This window comes from Parambassis ranga, chromosome 16 (assembly GCF_900634625.1).
Source record: "Parambassis ranga chromosome 16, fParRan2.1, whole genome shotgun sequence".
Taxonomy (NCBI): Eukaryota; Metazoa; Chordata; class Actinopteri; family Ambassidae; genus Parambassis; species Parambassis ranga.
In genome coordinates this window covers 20,440,493-20,459,958 of record NC_041036.1, presented here as the reverse complement: position 1 = coordinate 20,459,958, position 19,466 = coordinate 20,440,493, and the positions used below count along the sequence as shown (strand labels likewise).

The 19,466-nt window shown below is 42.8% G+C and overlaps 1 protein-coding gene across 1 annotated transcript; it reads left to right on the top strand.

Annotated features, from left to right (window-relative positions):
• On the top strand, positions 1-17,634 carry smarcc1a (SWI/SNF related BAF chromatin remodeling complex subunit C1a). Its single transcript, XM_028424937.1, has 28 exons — positions 1-237; positions 1,457-1,576; positions 1,684-1,769; positions 1,964-2,045; positions 2,324-2,416; positions 2,502-2,571; positions 2,708-2,777; positions 2,982-3,057; positions 3,287-3,412; positions 4,345-4,463; positions 4,717-4,847; positions 6,322-6,378; positions 6,479-6,516; positions 7,661-7,782; positions 8,069-8,140; positions 8,255-8,368; positions 8,448-8,601; positions 8,737-8,847; positions 8,936-8,995; positions 9,339-9,597; positions 9,946-10,107; positions 11,158-11,213; positions 11,802-11,955; positions 12,045-12,223; positions 12,370-12,504; positions 13,807-14,206; positions 14,343-14,468; positions 14,949-17,634. The coding sequence occupies exons 1-28, from the start codon at positions 52-54 to the stop codon at positions 15,038-15,040; spliced, it is 3,450 nt and encodes a 1,149-aa protein (XP_028280738.1). The 5' UTR covers positions 1-51; the 3' UTR covers positions 15,041-17,634.
• The last annotated feature ends 1,832 nt before the right edge of the window (positions 17,635-19,466 follow it).

The following is a 19,466-nucleotide window of genomic DNA, read 5'->3' as shown; positions in this document are numbered from 1 at the left end:
CGGTGAGGGACGCCGTGGAGGAGAAAGACAACGCAGTGAACAAAACACACAATGGCGACAGCGGCGACAACGGCTGGCGGGACGGGCTCCGGCGGACCGGGTACCGGTCCGGCCGGTGGCGGAACCGCAGTGGGACGAAAGAAAGACGGCGGTCCGTCTACGAAATTTTGGGAAAGTTCTGAGACGGTATCACAGTTGGAGACGGTGCGGCTGTGGATCGGAAAGCACTACAAGAAGGTAAGCTAGCTGCCGTGCTCCTCCATTGATTTGTACGAAGGCCCGCGTCCCGCTGCACAATGGAGCGCTGCTATCTAAGCTAGTTGCTGCCTAACGAAGCTTACAAGATCAGGATTGTGTCTGTGTATGCAAAAAGTTTTAACTTGTTTAGGAGTACGCGCGTTGGAGTAATCCATGTAGACATGCCCATTTAGGCAGACTCATATTTGAGCAAATGGAGCCTAGCTGTTTATCAACTAGCTAGCTGACGGTTAGCTAGCTAGCGCTCATCCAATATCTGTAGTTAAAACACCCAGAAGGGAATTGTTTACAAACGAGCGGCACATGGACGGTAGTGAGGGTATACGTCTTAATATATTAAACTTTTATCACAACACCTGAACGTAAAGGCTCTTATTAATGCAAAAGGCCCGAGAAGCTAGCAAAATGTTAGCCATGGAGTAATATGGAGAGCTCACAGTCTTGGAAAATAAGGCACAGTCTGATTAACGCTGCTGAAGTATATATTCTTAAACCAAACTAGATTAGATCCCAGACTGATATTTTTGCAGGCGCAGTTATTCGTATTTTATGCTGATGTGCACTCAGTGTTGAGTTTTGTCAACACAGCAGCATACCACACTGCATGCTCCACTCGCCCACCAAGTTAGGCAAACAAAGACTGTCACTCTCGTGCACGCATGCCCTCATACTAACCCACTGACACATTTGGGTCCCTGAAAAAGACGAAATAAGACAATATTTAAATGTAGCGTCCCCTGTAAGTGATTGTGTGTGCAGTTTTACTGAAATACAGAATCACACAGAACAAGGTAGGTTTTCCTCTGTCCAGAGTTTGTTTGTATTACAAGTGGATCTCTTTGACATTGGCTGTTTTTTTTCTTTTGGTGATTAGTTTTATCATTGTGAAATGTATCTGACACTGGAAAATGATTGTGTATGTGAGAAATCTGCTGAGTGGAGACAGCACGAAAGGACTATGTTATGCTCCTTAACAGTCTTGTTATTATTGGCCGTGACCTTGTGAGTGACTCTATGGGTGCAAGTTGATTATATTGTTGTTATTGCTTTAAAAGACACATGAATAGTTTCTTCCCTGCAATGTAAACTACAGAATTTGGATACTGTGTGGTCTGTGATATATTGCACAGCTCCACATATCTATATACTAGTTTCAGTAATGTGTTTTATGAATGCTGTCATTTCTGTCTGCTCGCAGTATGTCCAGAATGACTCCCCCTCCAGTAAATCCTTGGCGGGTCTGGTGATCCAGCTGCTGCAGTTCCAGGAGGATGCATTTGGGCGTAGGGTCAACAATCCTGCTCTTACCAAGCTGCCTGTAAGCACACACATTAGCTCTAATAATAGCAATGCAAAACATACATACACAGTAACTGTACCCTGAGTGCTGAAATATCACATTCTTGTGGTTCATCCTGTCTTCAGGCTAAGTGTTTCCTGGACTTCAAGGCGGGAGGTGCTCTTTGTCACATCTTGGGGTCGGTGTACAAGTTTAAGAGTGAGCAGGGCTGGTGAGTTGTGATTTTTAAATTCTATAGTGTTTTCACAATGAGACACATCTGGACCTGCTTTAGAAAGTTTTTCTACACAAAACTACATCTAAATTGTTGTTGGTAGTCACAGAAGGTAATCTGATTTTAATATGTCCTGTGTTGGAATTGTGACACCTTATCTCATGGTATGTCTTTCTGTCTCTGCGTACCAGGCGTAGATTTGACCTGCAAAATCCCTCTCGAATGGACAGAAATGTGGAAATGTTCTTAAATGTGGAGAAGAACTTGGTCCAGGTATGAACCAATGTAATATCTGTTGAATTACAAGGCTTGTTTTCGTACAGGCGCTTGGTTGTGTATGCAAAACTCTGAAGAGCTTTAAGTTTAGTTCACCTCTGTAAAGTTAAGGATGGTTGCATGTATGTAGTGTAAGATCAGATTGTGTTGTGCCTTGCTGTCTACGTTTGCAAATAAATGAGGCATTTATAGACTACTATCACTGCAAGTTGTTCATCATTTCAGCTGCAGTTTTCTTTAACTCTTCTACCTGATTCTGACTTTTGTATTTGTAGAATAACTGCTTGACTCGACCCATTGTGTTCCTTTCACCGGACATTGAGCAGAAACAGGCCAGTAAGCTCAAAGACATCATCAAAAGACACCAGGTAAGGCTAACCATCAAACCAGACAGTGTCTGCTGTATCCACTTTTACAGAACTTTTTTTGACTGTCACATCGTGCCTTCTCCAGGGCTCCATCACTGAGGACAAGTCAAAGGCCACACACCACATTTACCCTTCTCTCTCCCAGCAAGAGGAAGGTAAGGTTTTTTTATTACTTACAGCATGGAACAAACATGGATATGTATAAATCTTAAATGTGGCTATGAAAATATATGCATAGCTTGTCATGAATGTGTGAATTCAGATATTGAATGGTTTGTGTGTGTTTTGCAGAGGAGTGGATGCGTCCGGTCATGAGAAAGGACAAGCAGATGCTTGTACACTGGGGTCTGTACCCAGACAGGTGAGCTGAGAGCAACAATGACAAACTGACTATTTATATAACCAATCATTACACTGTTTTTATCCTTGATTAATAAAATACTTAATGTCATCTGTGTATTGTTCTGTTATGAAGATTAGTTTCCCCTTTCTTGTGTTCTTTAGTTTTAATTCGTTATATGTCCGTGTTGAATTCATTCACATCTGCGCTTCTATGTTCTCTCAGCTATGACACCTGGTTGACAGCAAATGAGGTGGATGGTGATGTGGAGGACCCACCTAGCACAGACAGAGCCTGGAAGGTAGTATGTTTCCAGTAGTATTTGATGCTAAAAGGTTAATAGATCAAGTTAAGTCAGGGCGTCAGTTTTAAATGATATTTTTAATGTTGTTGCTGGATTTTTGGCAGGGATTTAACAAGTGTACATTTTCAGTGTATGTCTCAGTGCAATGCAGTATGTTAGTTAAAGTGAAGTACCAGCAAAACACAGCCAGACATGCCTCAAGGTCTTTTCTACTTCTTGTATTAAGGTCCATGCCAAGTGGGTTTTAGACACTGATGCCTTCAACGAGTGGATGAACGAGGAAGACTATGAAGTGGACGAGAACAAAAAGCCAGTTGTTTTCCGTCAGAGAATTTTCCCCAAGGAAGAAGAGGTATGTGTTTGTTGCTGTGCATTGTTTCCACCCCCAAATTTTCTATAGCTATGGTGCATTAGTACGGTTTCAAAGCACAGCTGATATTTTTGACAGAACAAAAATTGATTAAATGCCAAAAATATGAATCTAGCAGCAGTGAAACTGGTCATGAAGTCTGTACTGTATGAAAACCTGGTCCTGCATGTTTGTCGTCAGTTGCATGTTATTATGCTGTGTGGATTGTGCATCGTCGCCCTCTTTTGTCTGCTGTGGTTTCCGTTTGTCCGTTGCCCATCCTTTTCAAACCTTTCCTCACACTTTGTCTCTTCGTAATGATTTCCAGGGTTTCTGTCCATATTAGGAAACAATTCTGAACATTTTCAAAGCTTGAGAGATTTTGTAAAGTTGGTGTATGGGCAATGAAATGCAGTTATTAATTCTGCAGTGGTTGACAGTTGCACCAGCTAATTTTGTCTTTGGTACACTCACTGAAAGTTTCCATCCACAAAGTTAACAGCCTGATGTATCACTCAGTTGTATAGATTTATGGAAAGGCCACAAGTGTGCAAACATAAACTAGCAGCACTAATACAAGTGCAGTGTAGTTTCCAAAAACCATTTGGTTCAAACTACACAGACATCAGCTACTTGGAATGTCATTTTGCTAACTGCACAAGATACAGCTTGCCAGCTGATCATCAGTACACTCTTTGATTGATATAAGACTGAAGGTCGATGTAACAGAAAAGTTATTTTTGAGAGATAGAGGACAGTACACAGGAACCCTGGTTGTCACCACCACCACCTCACCCTCACCCCACCCTCCCCACCGTCGTGCTCCCACTGCTTCCCCTCCTTATGTGTGCAACCGTTCCATCCTCTCATTCTGCGGCTCTTTCTCTCATCCTCCATCCCTCGCTCCCTGCGCTGCACGGGGTTTGTCTGATCAGTCTTCCCGTACACCCGATCGCAAGGAGCGCAAGGCCAACACCGCCGGCAAGAAGAGAAGGCGCTCGCCCTCACCACCCAGTACTCCTGTTGAGTCCCGCAAAAAGGGAGGCAAGAAAGGGTAAGGAGTGCATTTTTAGTCCTCCCAGGTCCTCCTGCAATCCTAAACCTCAAAGGAAAAATGTATTTAAATGGTAACGTAAACATAATGTACTCTTTGGCAGACAAGGCTAGGTGTTGTTGAGACAACATCAGAGCTCTGGGGGAGAGGGATAATGTTGCAGGCTTCAGCTGCACAGACAATTCAATTTTTTTTAAATTTTAGCACGGTAGTGCATTTGCATTTAACTAACCAGCAGTTTTCTCTGTGTTAGGAACCCAGGGCCTCACTGGAAGCGAAGGGGCCACAGAGGTGAAGAGGAGGACACGGAAGAGGATTTGGCAAAGGATATGGATGACTCCTCAGCTGGTGCTAGCATGGAAGAGGGAAGCATGTCTAAGAATGGTACGTGTCCAGGAAAGGAGGTCTAACTGTATCCTTGCTTTGAGTCATTAGGTCAATGCACTAAATACATTATTGAAAGGGTCAAATCAAAAAGCTGACTTAAGTAACTCTTAAAGTGCAATTAGAACACAAATGATCAAACTTTTATGGGAACCATCTAAGGAAAAATGGAGCTGCTGCTGCATCTTTATCAAATGCCTGCATTATGATTGTTTTGGTATAACGTCATTAGCTGTTGCCTCTCTCTGCATTGGATGTACGAATGTGTGGACAGAACTCCTCACCCGGCCCTCCCACTGCACACACACACGTACAGGTTTTGAATACGTTTAGCTGCTGGACATCGGCAGAACCAGCAGTTCACGTGAACATGTTTGAAGCGGAGGAGGGGGAAGGATTGTTGCTACTACTCTGGATTGCACAGTTCAATATCTGTTGGTGGTTCATGTTCACTATAAGCATACTGAGAGTTGGCCAAGAGGGAAAAAAATAAAAACTCATATGTCTGTGCGAACATAGAACTGCAATAAACAAAAGGCGCCAATGTATCAATATAATGTGATCCGTCTGCTCTGGCAGATCGCCATCACGTTCTGTTCCTTCACAATCTTTTATCGTCATATCGCACACCCCTAACAGTGGCTTATATATGGCAGAACTATGTTCTACGTTAAGATATTTTTAGTGTGCTTTAAGCTTGGATACCCTTGAGGGGTAAGAGTACTTCAGTGTAGACTGCACATCCAGTTCTTGTTTGGTAGTCACAAATGGATGCAGATGATTATTTAGCCGCTGAAGTCGGGGGGAAACTAAAATTTCTAGGTTCCAAAAAGTTTAATTATTTAATTTATATTTGGTCATTAACATTATAGTTTGACCTATTTATTCCCTTTATTTTAGAATCGAGCACAGATGTTTAGGTAGAGAATGTGTTATTTTACTGTTGATTGGCTGTTTTACGAACCTGCACATGGACTTTTTTCCTGTTTTCCATCCTGCTTTTTAACAAAGGGACACATTTGTATTCGTTTTAAAGTTTAACATCTGCGGTGGATTGTGTGAGAGCCCCTTTGTGGTCATTGTACACTGGAGCACGAGGATGACAAGAAAATCCACTCTGCTCCGCTGTCTCTCACTGTCTCCCAGTCAGAAAAATAACAATTACGCCTGAGGATGTTTTTTTGTCATCCTCAATCTGTATTCCCCTCAAAGATTCCTTTCCAAGCCAAGCACACAATCCTGAATCCTAAAATGCTCTTTTTAGACCAAGTCCCATTTGTGATGTCCCACTTTTGCCGCAGAAAAAAATCCCCTCCTTTCTCTCCAGCCACACACACACTCAGTCTATTTTAGTATCCTCCTGTACAACTCAGAGTGCTTGTTAATACTTCTATGCCCACATCTGAATGAGACCCTTTGAATGTATTTACTTTATTTTTGAGTTCATTGACACTCTTTTTTTTGTTTTGTGCAGCAAATTCAAAGAAAGACAGCGAGAATACCCCAATAAAAGGAGGAAATGGGGACCTTGGTGCGTATCTCTCTTGATTTAGCTATTGATAAAGTGATTGCTACCTTTCCTGCCATAAGAGTGATGCCTTCCCTCTAAATGTAGTTTTTATTTTTCACAGATGACATGGAAGATGACTCTGTGCTTTCTGGTGGAAAGGTAAGATGATGTATTGCTTGTGAGTGCTAACTAACTTCTTAGCTGGGCTGCAGCTACCAGAGATTAATATCACAGCTTTTTAGAGATTAAAGTAAAAAAATTAGAAAATGTGCTGAATGATCCGAGTACTGATGCCACTTTTTTATTGACTATATAGTCTCTAAATCCCACATAAGTTTACATACCCTGGCATAATTTGTGAATATGTGTGAATATAAAAAACATTTCTTTCACTCATGGTCAGTGGTTTGCTGAACCCGTTTATTTTTCAATCAACTGTGTTTACACTTTTTAAATCATAATGACAACAGAAACTACAAAAACACAAATGGGCCCCTTAAACAGTGGTGGTTATTCTGTTCCTCTGCTGATGGTTCTCTTCCACCTTCATCTACAACTTACCTTGAGAACATAAATTACATCTGCTGCATGCTAGTAGCTGAAACTCAGACCTCATCCAGCAACAAGACATTCTGTTTTCAGATAATAAGCTAATATAGCTAAGCAGTGCACTGTAGTCTGCCTTTGACTTGTTTATATTCATTTATATTTTATTATAGGAATGTCTGTGCGGCGAAGTTGATCATTTCTCTGCATGAGAAAGGCCACGTTTGAACGTGTGAGCTTGTTGAATGCTTCAGAGCCCTGGACTGTATGTAGTTGTGATGAAGCACTGGTTAGCCACAGCACTGCTCATCACTTGCCTGCTAGAATGAATGAATGAATGGATGGATAGCTGTATTTTAAAATTGCGTCCGCGAAACATTAATTTGTGGCGGCGGGTGTTGATTGTGTGGCTGCCTGCCGCGAAAACCTGATTTGATTTATTGATATACGGTATTTATTTAGCAGGACAGTGCATATTAAAAACAGAACATCTGTAACATGTTTTCATCTGTTGTCCTGTAGGCCTGTTGCACAGTGCCACCATTAAAAAGAGCATAAAATGTTATAAACAGCGAAATAAACAACAGTAAGAAACGGCATGATTAGCGCAGTGTTAGTCAATTACAGTAGAGGCAGCAGTAGTGTAGACAGTTGATGAAGAGTCATCCAGGTCATATTCATTCATACTTTCTGTGGAGAATAGTCAATGTTGAGGTCAGGATCCACATGAGTCTGAATCTGTGTGCTCACTCTGCAGGATGACGAGGAACAAGGCAAAGGAGAAGTCAGCCGACTGATGGACGCCAGTGAGGACAATGTGACTGAACAGACACATCACATCATCATTCCTAGCTATGCTGCTTGGTTTGACTACAACTGGTAAGTTCAGTGAAATGGATAAATTATGTTACTAATACCTGTTACATTTAAATCTAGAAATAGGTAGGTGCCACACATACGTTAGTTTGTTACTTGGAACAGGATGCACTGTGTGTGAAGATGCAACAAAACACTTACTTGCAACCACTTCATACTATGCATTTGGTTAAACAACAATAAAATTCTGCGCTCGACATTGCAGAAAATTCAGTGAGATATGATATGATCTGTTAGTCAGCTCGACAGACACAGTTTTTCCTACTTTTCTTTTCCTCGTTCTTGCCAGCATTCATGAGATTGAGAGAAGAGCCCTGCCCGAGTTCTTCAATGGGAAGAACAAGTCCAAAACTCCTGAAATGTGAGCTGATACACCCATCTCACACACAGTATAAGATTGTACAGTGTGCTATTACCCAAATTGACAAAGCTTTCTGACACATCTCACTTTGGGTCTTTTTTAACTTCGGAACAGATACCTGGCTTATCGTAATTTTATGATCGACACCTATCGGCTAAACCCTCAGGAGTACCTCACGTCCACCTCCTGCCGTAGAAACCTGACCGGGGATGTCTGTGCTATCATGAGGTATGCTACAGTTTAGTTTGTCTGTCTGCTTATTAGTACTAGAAGATTTGTGGTTAAACTGTATTCCTTATTTTTTCAGAGTACATGCATTCCTGGAGCAGTGGGGTTTGGTGAACTACCAGGTGGATTCTGAGAGCCGCCCATTGCCCATGGGCCCACCTCCCACACCTCACTTCACTGTGTTGGCTGACACACCCTCTGGCCTTATGCCTCTAAACCACCGACCCCCATCGGTAAGGACAAATTACATACAAATGACATTTTCTCTTGGCTGAGGTGGTGCCCTTTTCATCTATTAATCACATGACCACCACATATGTACCACAGATACAGTTTGATTTGATGTGTGCTGTGTTCGATCCCTTCAGATTCCTCCTCCACAGCACATGCCCAACTTTGGTGACAAGTGCAAAGACAAACCTATCGACCTGCACAATTTTGGCCTTCGGCCTGACCTCTACAACAAGAAAGGCACCAAGGTGGGATTCAACAACATCCTGAGCATATTTTTTACATGTGAGATTGTACCATTCCTTGATGTTTCTTGTCTGTGATTGTTGGGTACAGGGTAAAACTATCACCACTACCAGGGATTGGACTGAGCAGGAGACTCTCCTGTTGCTGGAGGTGAGTCTGTAACATTCAGTGAGTTCCAGTGCTCACAGAAATCTCCAGTCACGCATGTTTGCGCCACCCTTTTATCTCTTTGATTGGTTTTCTCCTTTTTCGCCTCCCTTCCCTTGCGTGCCCTTTGTCTGTACTTAGCCTCATAAATCTTTTGTTTTTTACTTTCTGGTCTGTTTCCTCCACACCTTTCCCTAAATTCTCTAGATCCTATTGGTCTTTACAGTTTTCATCTCTTTAATCTCTATGTACCCCCCCCCCCCCCCCACACTCTTTGTCTGCTTAGAAAGCACATGAAAGATCTTATTACTAAGATTTGTATCCTCACTTCTCACGCTCCCCCCAGGCTTTGGAGATGTACAAAGATGACTGGAACAAAGTTTCAGAGCATGTTGGTTCACGCACCCAAGACGAGTGCATCCTACACTTCCTGCGCCTCCCCATTGAAGATCCATACCTTGAGAGCACTGAGACATCCCTGGGCCCTCTTGCCTACCAGCCCATACCCTTCAGTCAGTCTGGGAACCCTGTCATGAGCACAGTGGCCTTCCTAGCATCTGTGGTCGACCCCAGAGTGGCATCTGCAGCTGCCAAGGCAGCGCTAGGTAATAGCTGGTGGGAAGACGCTAAACTGCTGTGTTGTTGTTGTTTTAAGATTTTTATAGTTTACCATTGTAGTAAATGTAAAATTTGCTTTTGTTCATATAGAAGTCATGCACGTATGTCACATTCCCAGTAGGACACACCCCCTTACTCTCTCTTGTTAGATATTGTCCTTTTAAACAGTACCTCAGAGTTGTCGATTTCTGTCAATGGCTGCAAGTGGTACAACAGCTCCCCCCGTTTTTAGATTAGTTTTTGAATATTATTGGCCTATGGTTTGCAATACAACGCTGCTCAATTTGAGAACAAAGGGGACTGGTGCATTAAATGAAAATACTCTTTGTTTGCAGAGGAATTCTCTCGTGTACGTGAGGAGGTTCCAGCCGAGTTGGTAGAGGCTCATGTGAAAAAAGTCCAGGAGGCAGCCAGAAACACGGGCAAAGTGGATCCCTGCTTTGGCCTGGAGAGCAGTGGCATTGCTGGGACAGCCCCAGAGGAGCCAGAAAAGACAGGTGAGAATCATGTGTCCAGGTGTGGGAATGCAAATGGAGCTCATAGGTCCAGGTCACCCACAAGATCTCAAAAAAACATGCCACAAGCAGGTCCATTTGGAGAAGGGGAATTGCACATCGCACAGCTCTAGTAGGTCTGTCTTTTTTCTGCCATTGGAGGGCAGCAGATGGTCACCGTATCATCTTGAAGCTATTGGGCAGGGCGAGGCCTTGTAGAGGCAGGATGCTGTGTGTGAGGATATATTACAGACTTAATATAAATGGACAATGACATCATTTATCATTTAGTTGTGTCCTTGTGGTTTTTTTCCCTTAAATGATTGTCCTGACCAGATTATCAAACAGAGATGATCAGTCTTTGCTGACATTTGAAGGTGATGTGTTTCTTTCTCACTGGCATTGAGCAACACAGAAACGTGTGTGTGTGTATACTGCTGTGGTAACCAGAGGATTAAAGCAACAGTGGCAGATGGGGCAGGAGTGCGGGAGGAGGGATCACAGAAAACTGGGTCATCACACTCTACTATGTGATATTTGCTATCTATATTGCGTTGTTCATTCTGTACTTTTAACTCCCACACCACCTTTACCTACACATACTCCCTCCTCATGGTGCTATGCCTGACTTACTACCCTCTTGAGCTACAATTGTAATCAATAAGCTTAAATGTGTTCTTTGCCTCAGCCAGCCTGAAGCACTCGACTGACACACAATCAATATTCAAACCCTTAACACACGCTCAAGTGCACCCATGACATGGTTTAACACTCAAGCACACACATGTATTCTCCCGGTCACGTGTGTGTTTGGTCATTTAATTTAATTTAATTTAATAATCACGCTTCACATGATTGCCTCTTGGCCTGTTTACCTTTATTTCTCCTCATTGTCTTAAGACCTCTCTTATGGTGTATACTTGAGTAAATCAGTAAATAATAAACATAAATAAAACAATATTTTAATCACAGATTTTAGCTGCAAGACGGCTTCAAACCACTTTTTTCTGTGTGTGGTTGATGCTGATATTCCTGTAATGCTTTTACTTTCAGAAACAACAGAGCCAGAAAAGATGGACACAGACAGTGACTCCCAGCAGGCCGATAAGGTGACTACCTTTCATGTATCCTCGCATGCACATTGTGTAATAGGAAAACAAGGGTTTCTAGAAGTTTGGCCTTTTCAAATACAGTTTTGGAGAAAAATGTTGACTAATGATCACAGGGCTCTTTATGTTTTTGTTTCATAGGACTTCTGTTCAGTGTCGAGCTAAAAACGTCCTTAACTTAAACTTTTACCTGTGGTGTGAGCTGTATTTTTCCACTTGTCTACTTATGGTCTTTGTCTGTGGGTTTGGAAAACCCCAGCGGCTGGTTATAATGGCTTTGCGCATGTTCACAGTGCTGGGAAGCTTCCTCATTAACATCCATTAACAAGTATCGGGCACTTTGTCCGAATCACAGTGATTGTTCCTAAAAAGTAAATGGCGGTCAAGGTTTGACCCATTACTCTGGGCTCTGACAACATCTACCAATTAATCAGCTTTGTGGTGTTAGTCAATGTTTTTTGGTACTATATGTATACAGTTTAAACTTGTTATACAGGGACTGCAACCTATTTATAGGCAGCATGCTACATAAAAGCTTTAAGGTCAAATCAGACTCTTTACATTGTTTGTTTGGGCACTCACCTTCAGGCTGAGTCGAAGGACGAGGCAGAGAAGCCCAGTGAGTCTGCGGAGAAGAGCGACAAGACAGAGACAACAGAAAAGGTGAAGAAGGAGGGAGCAGAAGCTCCAGAGCATGAGGAGGAGAATGAAGAGGGAGGGGAGGCCAAGCCAGTTCCAGCAGGTAACATGAGGTTATGACAACATGACATTTAAAACTTGCATTCAAAAGTGCAGAAGAAAATATGTTGTACCTGCTCCCCTGTCCTCCAGAGAAGGAAAAGGAGGAGGCTATGGAGACATCATCTACAGACCAGGAGAAGGATAAGGAGGAGAAGGCAGCCACAGACGAAGGAGAGGACAAAAGGAAGAAGCTGGTACATGACATTGGAGAGGGCAACATCGCTACTGCAGCAGCTGCTGCCCTGGCATCTGCTGCCACCAAGGCCAAGGTGAGGCTGCAGGAAGACTCAGTGTCCACAGTGAACACAACATTCTTGACTTGTCAGTGTTGTTCTGCAGGGACAATGCAGCCAATGCATGGTCTTGATCTGGTCCATTTACCAGCTACTTGTCTGTGTGTGGTGTTTTTTCCCAGCACTTGGCAGCAGTGGAGGAGAGGAAGATCAAGTCCCTGGTCGCTCTTTTGGTTGAGACCCAGATGAAGAAGCTAGAGATTAAGCTGAGGCACTTCGAGGAGCTCGAAACCATCATGGACCGTGAGAAGGAGGCTGTAAGTTTTAAAACACTTCTTGTGTGTTTGAGTGTATAATGTGGGTGTTATTGGGCATCTTGACCCTGTGTTCACTCATGCATGCACTTGTCCTCTCTAATGCTTTTAAAGCCTTTCTGCAGTGGTTAATAATGGAGGCGTTTTGTTAACAAAACATCATCCTGCAGTTTGCAGACATGCCCACACCTTAAAGTGTAAATGTGGCTAAGTGAAAGACACATTTAGAGAAGTTTGGTATCCTATAATTATCTGAAAGTGAACACCACACTGTACTGTGCTTTAAATAGATATTTTGTACTTTGTAATAGTACGGGATTAAAACTATTCTGTAGTGCATAGAAAAAACAAAATGCTTTACACAGTGGCCAATGTAAGCATGCGTACTACTACATAATAACATATAGAATCCAGATGAAGAACCTGGAAATTTAAATTGTGTGCCTGTGAGAAGAGAAATAGTGTTCCACTTGGCATATTGACACATGTGGTCTGTAAATGTTTAGTTTAGTCAGCGGATGTTAGCCACTTAACATTTCCCTCGCAAAACTGTCCACTGAAACTGAAGATGAGACACTAAATGAATTCTTTGTGAGGGAGCAGAGTTGCTCCCTCCAAGAGTTTCAAAATATTTTCCAGAGCAAAACAGTTGTTTAGTGAGGCCTGTAAAGGTGCTACTTTTCTACCCAGAGCAAATGAATGACTCTCAGCTCCTGTGAGCACCCTGGAGACGTGAGTGGAAGTGTAAAACTTGTGTTTTCGTTTTGACGGCGGGAGTGTATCCCAGTTTTGCAGCTGTAAATGGTGCATGAAAAGGACTCTGGTTAAAATTGAACAGAAAGTCCATGTGCTACTGCTGCGCTGCCATAGACTATAAAACAAAGATCGACATAATACAGCAAAGAAACACAAAGCAGCTTTACACACAGTCTCAGCCTCCACTGCTTTTTATGTGATCCAACCTTATCTGCATTCACAGGGCCAGGCACAAACAAGAATAAACCTCTTTTCTCTTGTTCTGCTGTTGGGTTCATTGATGACAGGATTCTCACAAATTAAATTCCTCCATCTCTATTGTGTTGCTTGAAATTAGCACACATAGTTAATTAGTGTCTTCAGCCGGCTTGATTTTGGATCCAGGTTGAAGTTGGTCAGACGTTTTTGCATGTGTATACACTGGTAGTCCGTTTTTAATTTGTAAAAAATTATTACTGATGCACATGATTGTGACTAGACACTGGGACCTGAATGGCAGTTGTGTTTTGTTTTGCATATATTGATGCAATGGTCTGTCCTTCTGTATAGCTGGAGCTTCAGAGGCAGCAGTTGCTCACTGAGCGACAGGCGTTCCACATGGAGCAGCTCAAATACGCAGAGATGAAGGCGAGGCAGCAGATGGAGCAACAAGCTGCCGCTGCTGCTGCGGCCGCAGCCGCTGCCCAGGCTCAAGGACAGGGACAGGCTCCCGGTCCTGGACCCCACCCTGGGCCTCCTCCTCCAGGCATGCATCCTGGAGGACCCCCTCCACACCATGGAGGACCACCTCCTCACCACGGCGTGCCCCCTCCACACCACGGGGGACCTCTTCCTCACCATGGCGCGCCACCACCACACCACGGAGGGCCCCCACCTGGTGCTGCAATGCACCCTGGATACCCGCCGATGGGCCACAACCCCATGGCGCCTCACCACCCAGGACAGACAGGTGAGACACTAAAAACTCAGCGCATGTGCATTTATTCCAGTTTACTAGATATTGGTATTTATAGTAATTATTAACACTCCGACACTCATCTAGAAGAAATTAAACTGATTTCTTCTCCATGCCCTCTACACTGCAGGACCAATGGGACCAGGCCAGCCGATGCCTGGACGCATGATGTCCGGCCCGCCGTCTGCCGGCCCCCCTCCTGGTGGCATGCCTCCCATGATGCCTCCACGCCACCCTGGTGCTCCAAATGGCATGTGTGAGTACAAACAATTTAAGCACAAAGCTGTGCCTGAATATTATAAATGCAAACTTCATTTATTTTTAACATGTACACATTTAATTCTTCCAAACCAATATTCTCTAAACTCTGTGGGCAAAGTCCAGGAATCATGTTTTTATTTTTTGTATTAACACCACAACCAACCAAAAATAACAGGATTCTGGGAATCCATATATTACCGTGACCCAAAGCGGGCAGCTGGTATTTACTTTGAATGTCAGCTTGCAGCAAAACATTTGGATCGTTGCTCCTTATTAGCATACCAAGCTTGTTTGTATTGATTCCTCCAACCTTCTCAGTCTGCAGCTGAAATAATGTGCCTTGTTTTTGACAGCTGTTGATGAGTATTTGACGTTACGACCCCAATAATTGAACAAAAGCTGCCCTTAGGTGGGTCTGGAATTCAGATTGAGATTCCTGGCATCACCATATTAAAAGCTTCTCTCTTCCTTTCAGACCCTGGTCCTCCCCCTGCACAGCCTGATGCGATGCCCCCTGCTCCCGTGGGACCCCCGGCACCCCCCAGTGGGCGAGTTGCTGACAACTAAGACCAACACACAAAAGCACACATGCAGAAAAACAACATCAGACCCTTTTTGATGGCCTTTGCTACTGGCTCAACATTCTTTCCACAACACTCAAAACTACCATAATCTTCATCACAGGATACACACACACACACACACACACTCAGGGTTCAATGGCAAAGGTAACCCAACTATACACACGCACACACACACACACACTCAGGGTTCAATGGCAAAGGTAACCCAACTATACACACGCACACACACACGCAGACTTCCTCTCAGGGCACAGCGGCAAGGGTCGTCTTATAATAAACACTGTTTTCTGCTGCGTTGGGCCAGATGGAGGCTGTAGAGTATGACCCTGTGTACAGAAAACAAAACAATGACAGAGAACAGATTTGAAATGAAACTCTCCTTTCCCCCCTCATTCCAGTGCTGTGTTAAAATAACACTGTAACTCCCTCCCGTCTCTCAAAAAAACACACACCCCACTCTTCTGGTCTGGTTCCTCTTTCAGTAGTACAAACACTAGGGGGAGCTAGTGAGCCCAGAAGGTCAGCCAGACATACAAGGGTGTGTTTGTGTGTGTGTCAATGCTGTAACACATAACATAAACAGATTGTTCAAACGATACACGCAGATTACCCCAGCCTGCCCTCACTCTTTGTCTTGTCGAGTATCTACCTCTCGCTCCTCTTATGATACACTGTAGTTCTGTGTGTATGTGTGTGTGTTGACAGAGGAAGTCTAATGGCTTTATTTTTGAGATTTTCAGTTTCAAGTTTTGCAATTTTACAGATGCTGAAATGAATAGTCAATGACGTTTCTGTTTGTTCCTATTCTGTGAGTCAAACAAAGATGGCGGCTGTAAATAGCGCTAACCTGACGGTCTCTCTTTCAAGCAGCTTACATATGATCATTTTGTTAATTTGGGACTATTTTCAACCATGGATTAATCATAGGCCCTCGTAGTCTCTGTATGTGCTAGTGGGAGATGTCACTAAAATTACGAAAGCTTAGATCTTGGAGCTGTAGCTCAGTGCCGCCATGATTCCTCCTTCTGTCTCACCACCATGCAGCTCTCTAACACACACACACACACAGAAATGAAAGCTAAGCTGAGGCAAACACTGGAGGCTGCATGCACACACCAACTTGGCCAGACCCTGCTACACAAAGCACTGGAATATCTACACACAGACACATATTTACATACACACACGTATAATCTCCTGCTGACCTTCACACAGCCTTTACAGAGAGGGAGACGCTGTGATGCGGCTCTGCTGAAACATCAGAACATGGCGACGCTCTTCCTCGGCGCGGTGGGCTTCTAGATGTTTTTTAGGTGCTGATACTGTAGCGATTAAACCCCGCTCTTTCCTCCGCTCACAGTTTTCCTAAGTGCTGCCTACCTCGCTACTAACCTCCTCCTCACATTGTTGCGTTGCTTTTTTCAGCCACTGTAAAACTCAGCAATATCCTCATTTCTGTGCATCAGTTCCATTTGTGGGTCAGTAGACTGAAAAATACAGTGATATGACAGTAGATTAGAAACAAGGGGAGCAACCACTGCGGCTGAAATCAGGAACTGAATGAAATTCATCAACTGTCTATCATTGATTGTAAACTGCATATTTAACTACTTATTCTGCTGGAAAATGTTGGTAGTTCAACCAGCAGCTATAAAATCTGGAAATACCAAGAAATCTTTGATATTTTTCCTTCAAGTTGCGATCCTGTCTGTTACATTTTTACACTTGATCACCATTCCCCGTTCAAATTTCCGTTTTTTCCCCAAAGCATTTTAACAATTTTCTCATATCCTGGTTTGACCTTGAAAACAGCAGCTGTGGAACAGATATTCCAGCATCGTTCATGCGTCTCGTCTGTGAAATGAAAATAGTGACAAGATCAATTTGTCCCTCTTCCACATGACACTTGAATTAGCCTAGATTTAAGTTGAAAGCTAGCTGGGAAAAACACTCATCTGAATTTTTACTACTCCACTCGTTTCATATTCTCCAGTCAGGATCCTGCAGGTTAATAATCACCCTCGTTTTAATGTGAAGACTTAACCTAATCTGCTCCTTGAACCCCCCCACCCCACCCCGTCCTTTGCTAGCACTGTTAGTATCTCTGCTACCTCTTCCTCATTCATCTGCTAGCTACCTCTTCTTCTAGGAATCTTCTCTCGCGCTCTCTCTGCTACCTCTCTGTGCACCCCTTCGCTACCTCTCGTTCCTGGTTCTTTCTACTTCCTCTTTTTCTTTGTCCAGCCCACATGACTGCTGCATCACTGACCGCTCACCCTCTTCTTCCAGAAGAAGAAAACACACACACAGGCATTCACTCGCTCTCATTCACAGTGCCCTCTTTCCCATTTAGCTTTTTATGTAATGTCACTTAAATATGACGGGATTCCCCTTACATATATTATCTTCAATCGATACTTTTTGTGTTAATGGTAATGTATTTTTAAGAAGTTTTGTGTAGATGGAAGTTATCTCTGTTCTTTGTAGCATTTTGTTTTCCTTTTTTATTTTGTATGGGGTCTGTTGGTACTTGGACCTAGACACTGTCAAATAAACTGTGTTTTGTATGAGGTTGAAGTCTCAGTTTTTCTATTTTATTTCAGCTTGTCTTGCAGTCCTGTGATGATCATTTCTGTCTTTCTTTTACAGTTTGCTTTATTCTTTATAGCAAAAAGACTTTAATCCCTAAAGACGTCTGGCTTTCAGAATAAAATTTAACAATTTAAAAACCGCTCAAAATACAGTCTCCTACTTCACAAAGTTCATTCTGCTGGGAAGTCTTGTGCAAGTTATATTTTACCAAAAACATTATGAGTTTTTGCAGAACAAATGGTAGCTATGCAAAACAGACTGTTGCTAGGGGCTTGGATCTGACCCTTGGGGAGAAGCCTTCTCCTAAATTGCTCTTTAAAACATGTGAAGTTGTTAATTCTGTTTTTAGTCAGTTGATGTGTAGGTAGGAGGTTGATGTTCGGTGGTCTGCTTATAGAGAATGTAACCCCTCTGAGATGATAGTCATCCTCCTCCTGTCATGTGTTACTATTATTATAATGACCAGCTTGTGGAAACGGCATCTTTCAGCTCATTGTTTTGGTTTTATCACTTATTTCTATGAGATTTTAGATTTCTCTTACTCTATGCTCCTATTTCTTTTTAATATTTCTTAAGTAATGTAGCACTAGTATTGAAAAAGCAGTTTCTTAATTGAATGTAATTAGAGCCAGTAAATACCGTTGCTGCTCATGTTATCACCATTTAAAATGCGTTTGCTTCATTATGTTGTTGCAAAAGTTAAATCTGTTTCTAAACATTACTTTCTATTTTTTTAAAAAGTGTTTTCTAGGAAAAATAGAGCAAAAACATGTGACCGTGAAACTTTGACTGGTAGCCAGTGACCTGCTGGGTTTTAGGATTAGCCCTCCATAGATGAGGGTTGTTACTGTATTTCCTGTCATTATGTCCATGTTTTTTATTTCCTGGATTATCTTTTGTGTTGGATTTAGTAACGTCACTGCAAAACATCTGTACATAATGTGTGCAAATTGCGGTTTGTGGTCACATCACAGGCTAATCCCGAAGAACACTGATGCCTCATCAGTTTTCTTTCACAGCTCTTTTGTATTATGAAACAATTTTCAGCATTTTTTTAAATTAAAACCAGAGGTAAAGCATTTTAACATAGAAATGTGGTCTAATGTACATTTTTGTTAAGTGACCCACTTTTCCTCCAAGATTTTGGACCACAATATACCTTTAGATTGCTTTGCACGTTTCTACATCCAATTTCCCTCCAAAAAGGCACTAAAGCTCTGCCCAGACTCACACGTGATGGAGGAAAAAGATGTTCTTGGTGTGGTTGTTTTTGCTGCTTAGCTCTGCTCACAGCATCTGTGTGTGCACACATGAAGCAGAAATGATAAGAATAACATGAGTCCTGTCGCCATTTAAAACCTAATCCCAGCTCCGTAATCTGGTGCGAGGGAGGGAGGGCGGGGGGATTTCTCTGTCTGGCAGATTGACTGTAAGTGTGTTATTGAGAGGGATGAGAGGCCAGAGGGCGATTTACTCCCTCAGCGGGATTGTGTGGGGGACACCACACTGTGAGACTGGTGAAGCTGCATTCACACTGATACAGACACACATGTGAGACTAGCTACATACTGATAATAACTAAGCAGTTGTGCTGCCTCTGGAGCATTAACACCACCTCTCCACCAGTGTTTGTGCCCTTTATGAACATGTACATCAGCCCCACAACCACAATATGTCAGTCGGTCTTAAACCATCCAGGTCGAGCCATTCTAGGAGAGCCAGCCAACGTCCTGTTCATGGTGGTTAAAGTAAAACAATTATTTACACCTGCTTCTACACAAAATGCTTATTTCTGACATTTTTAGCTAATACTGTAT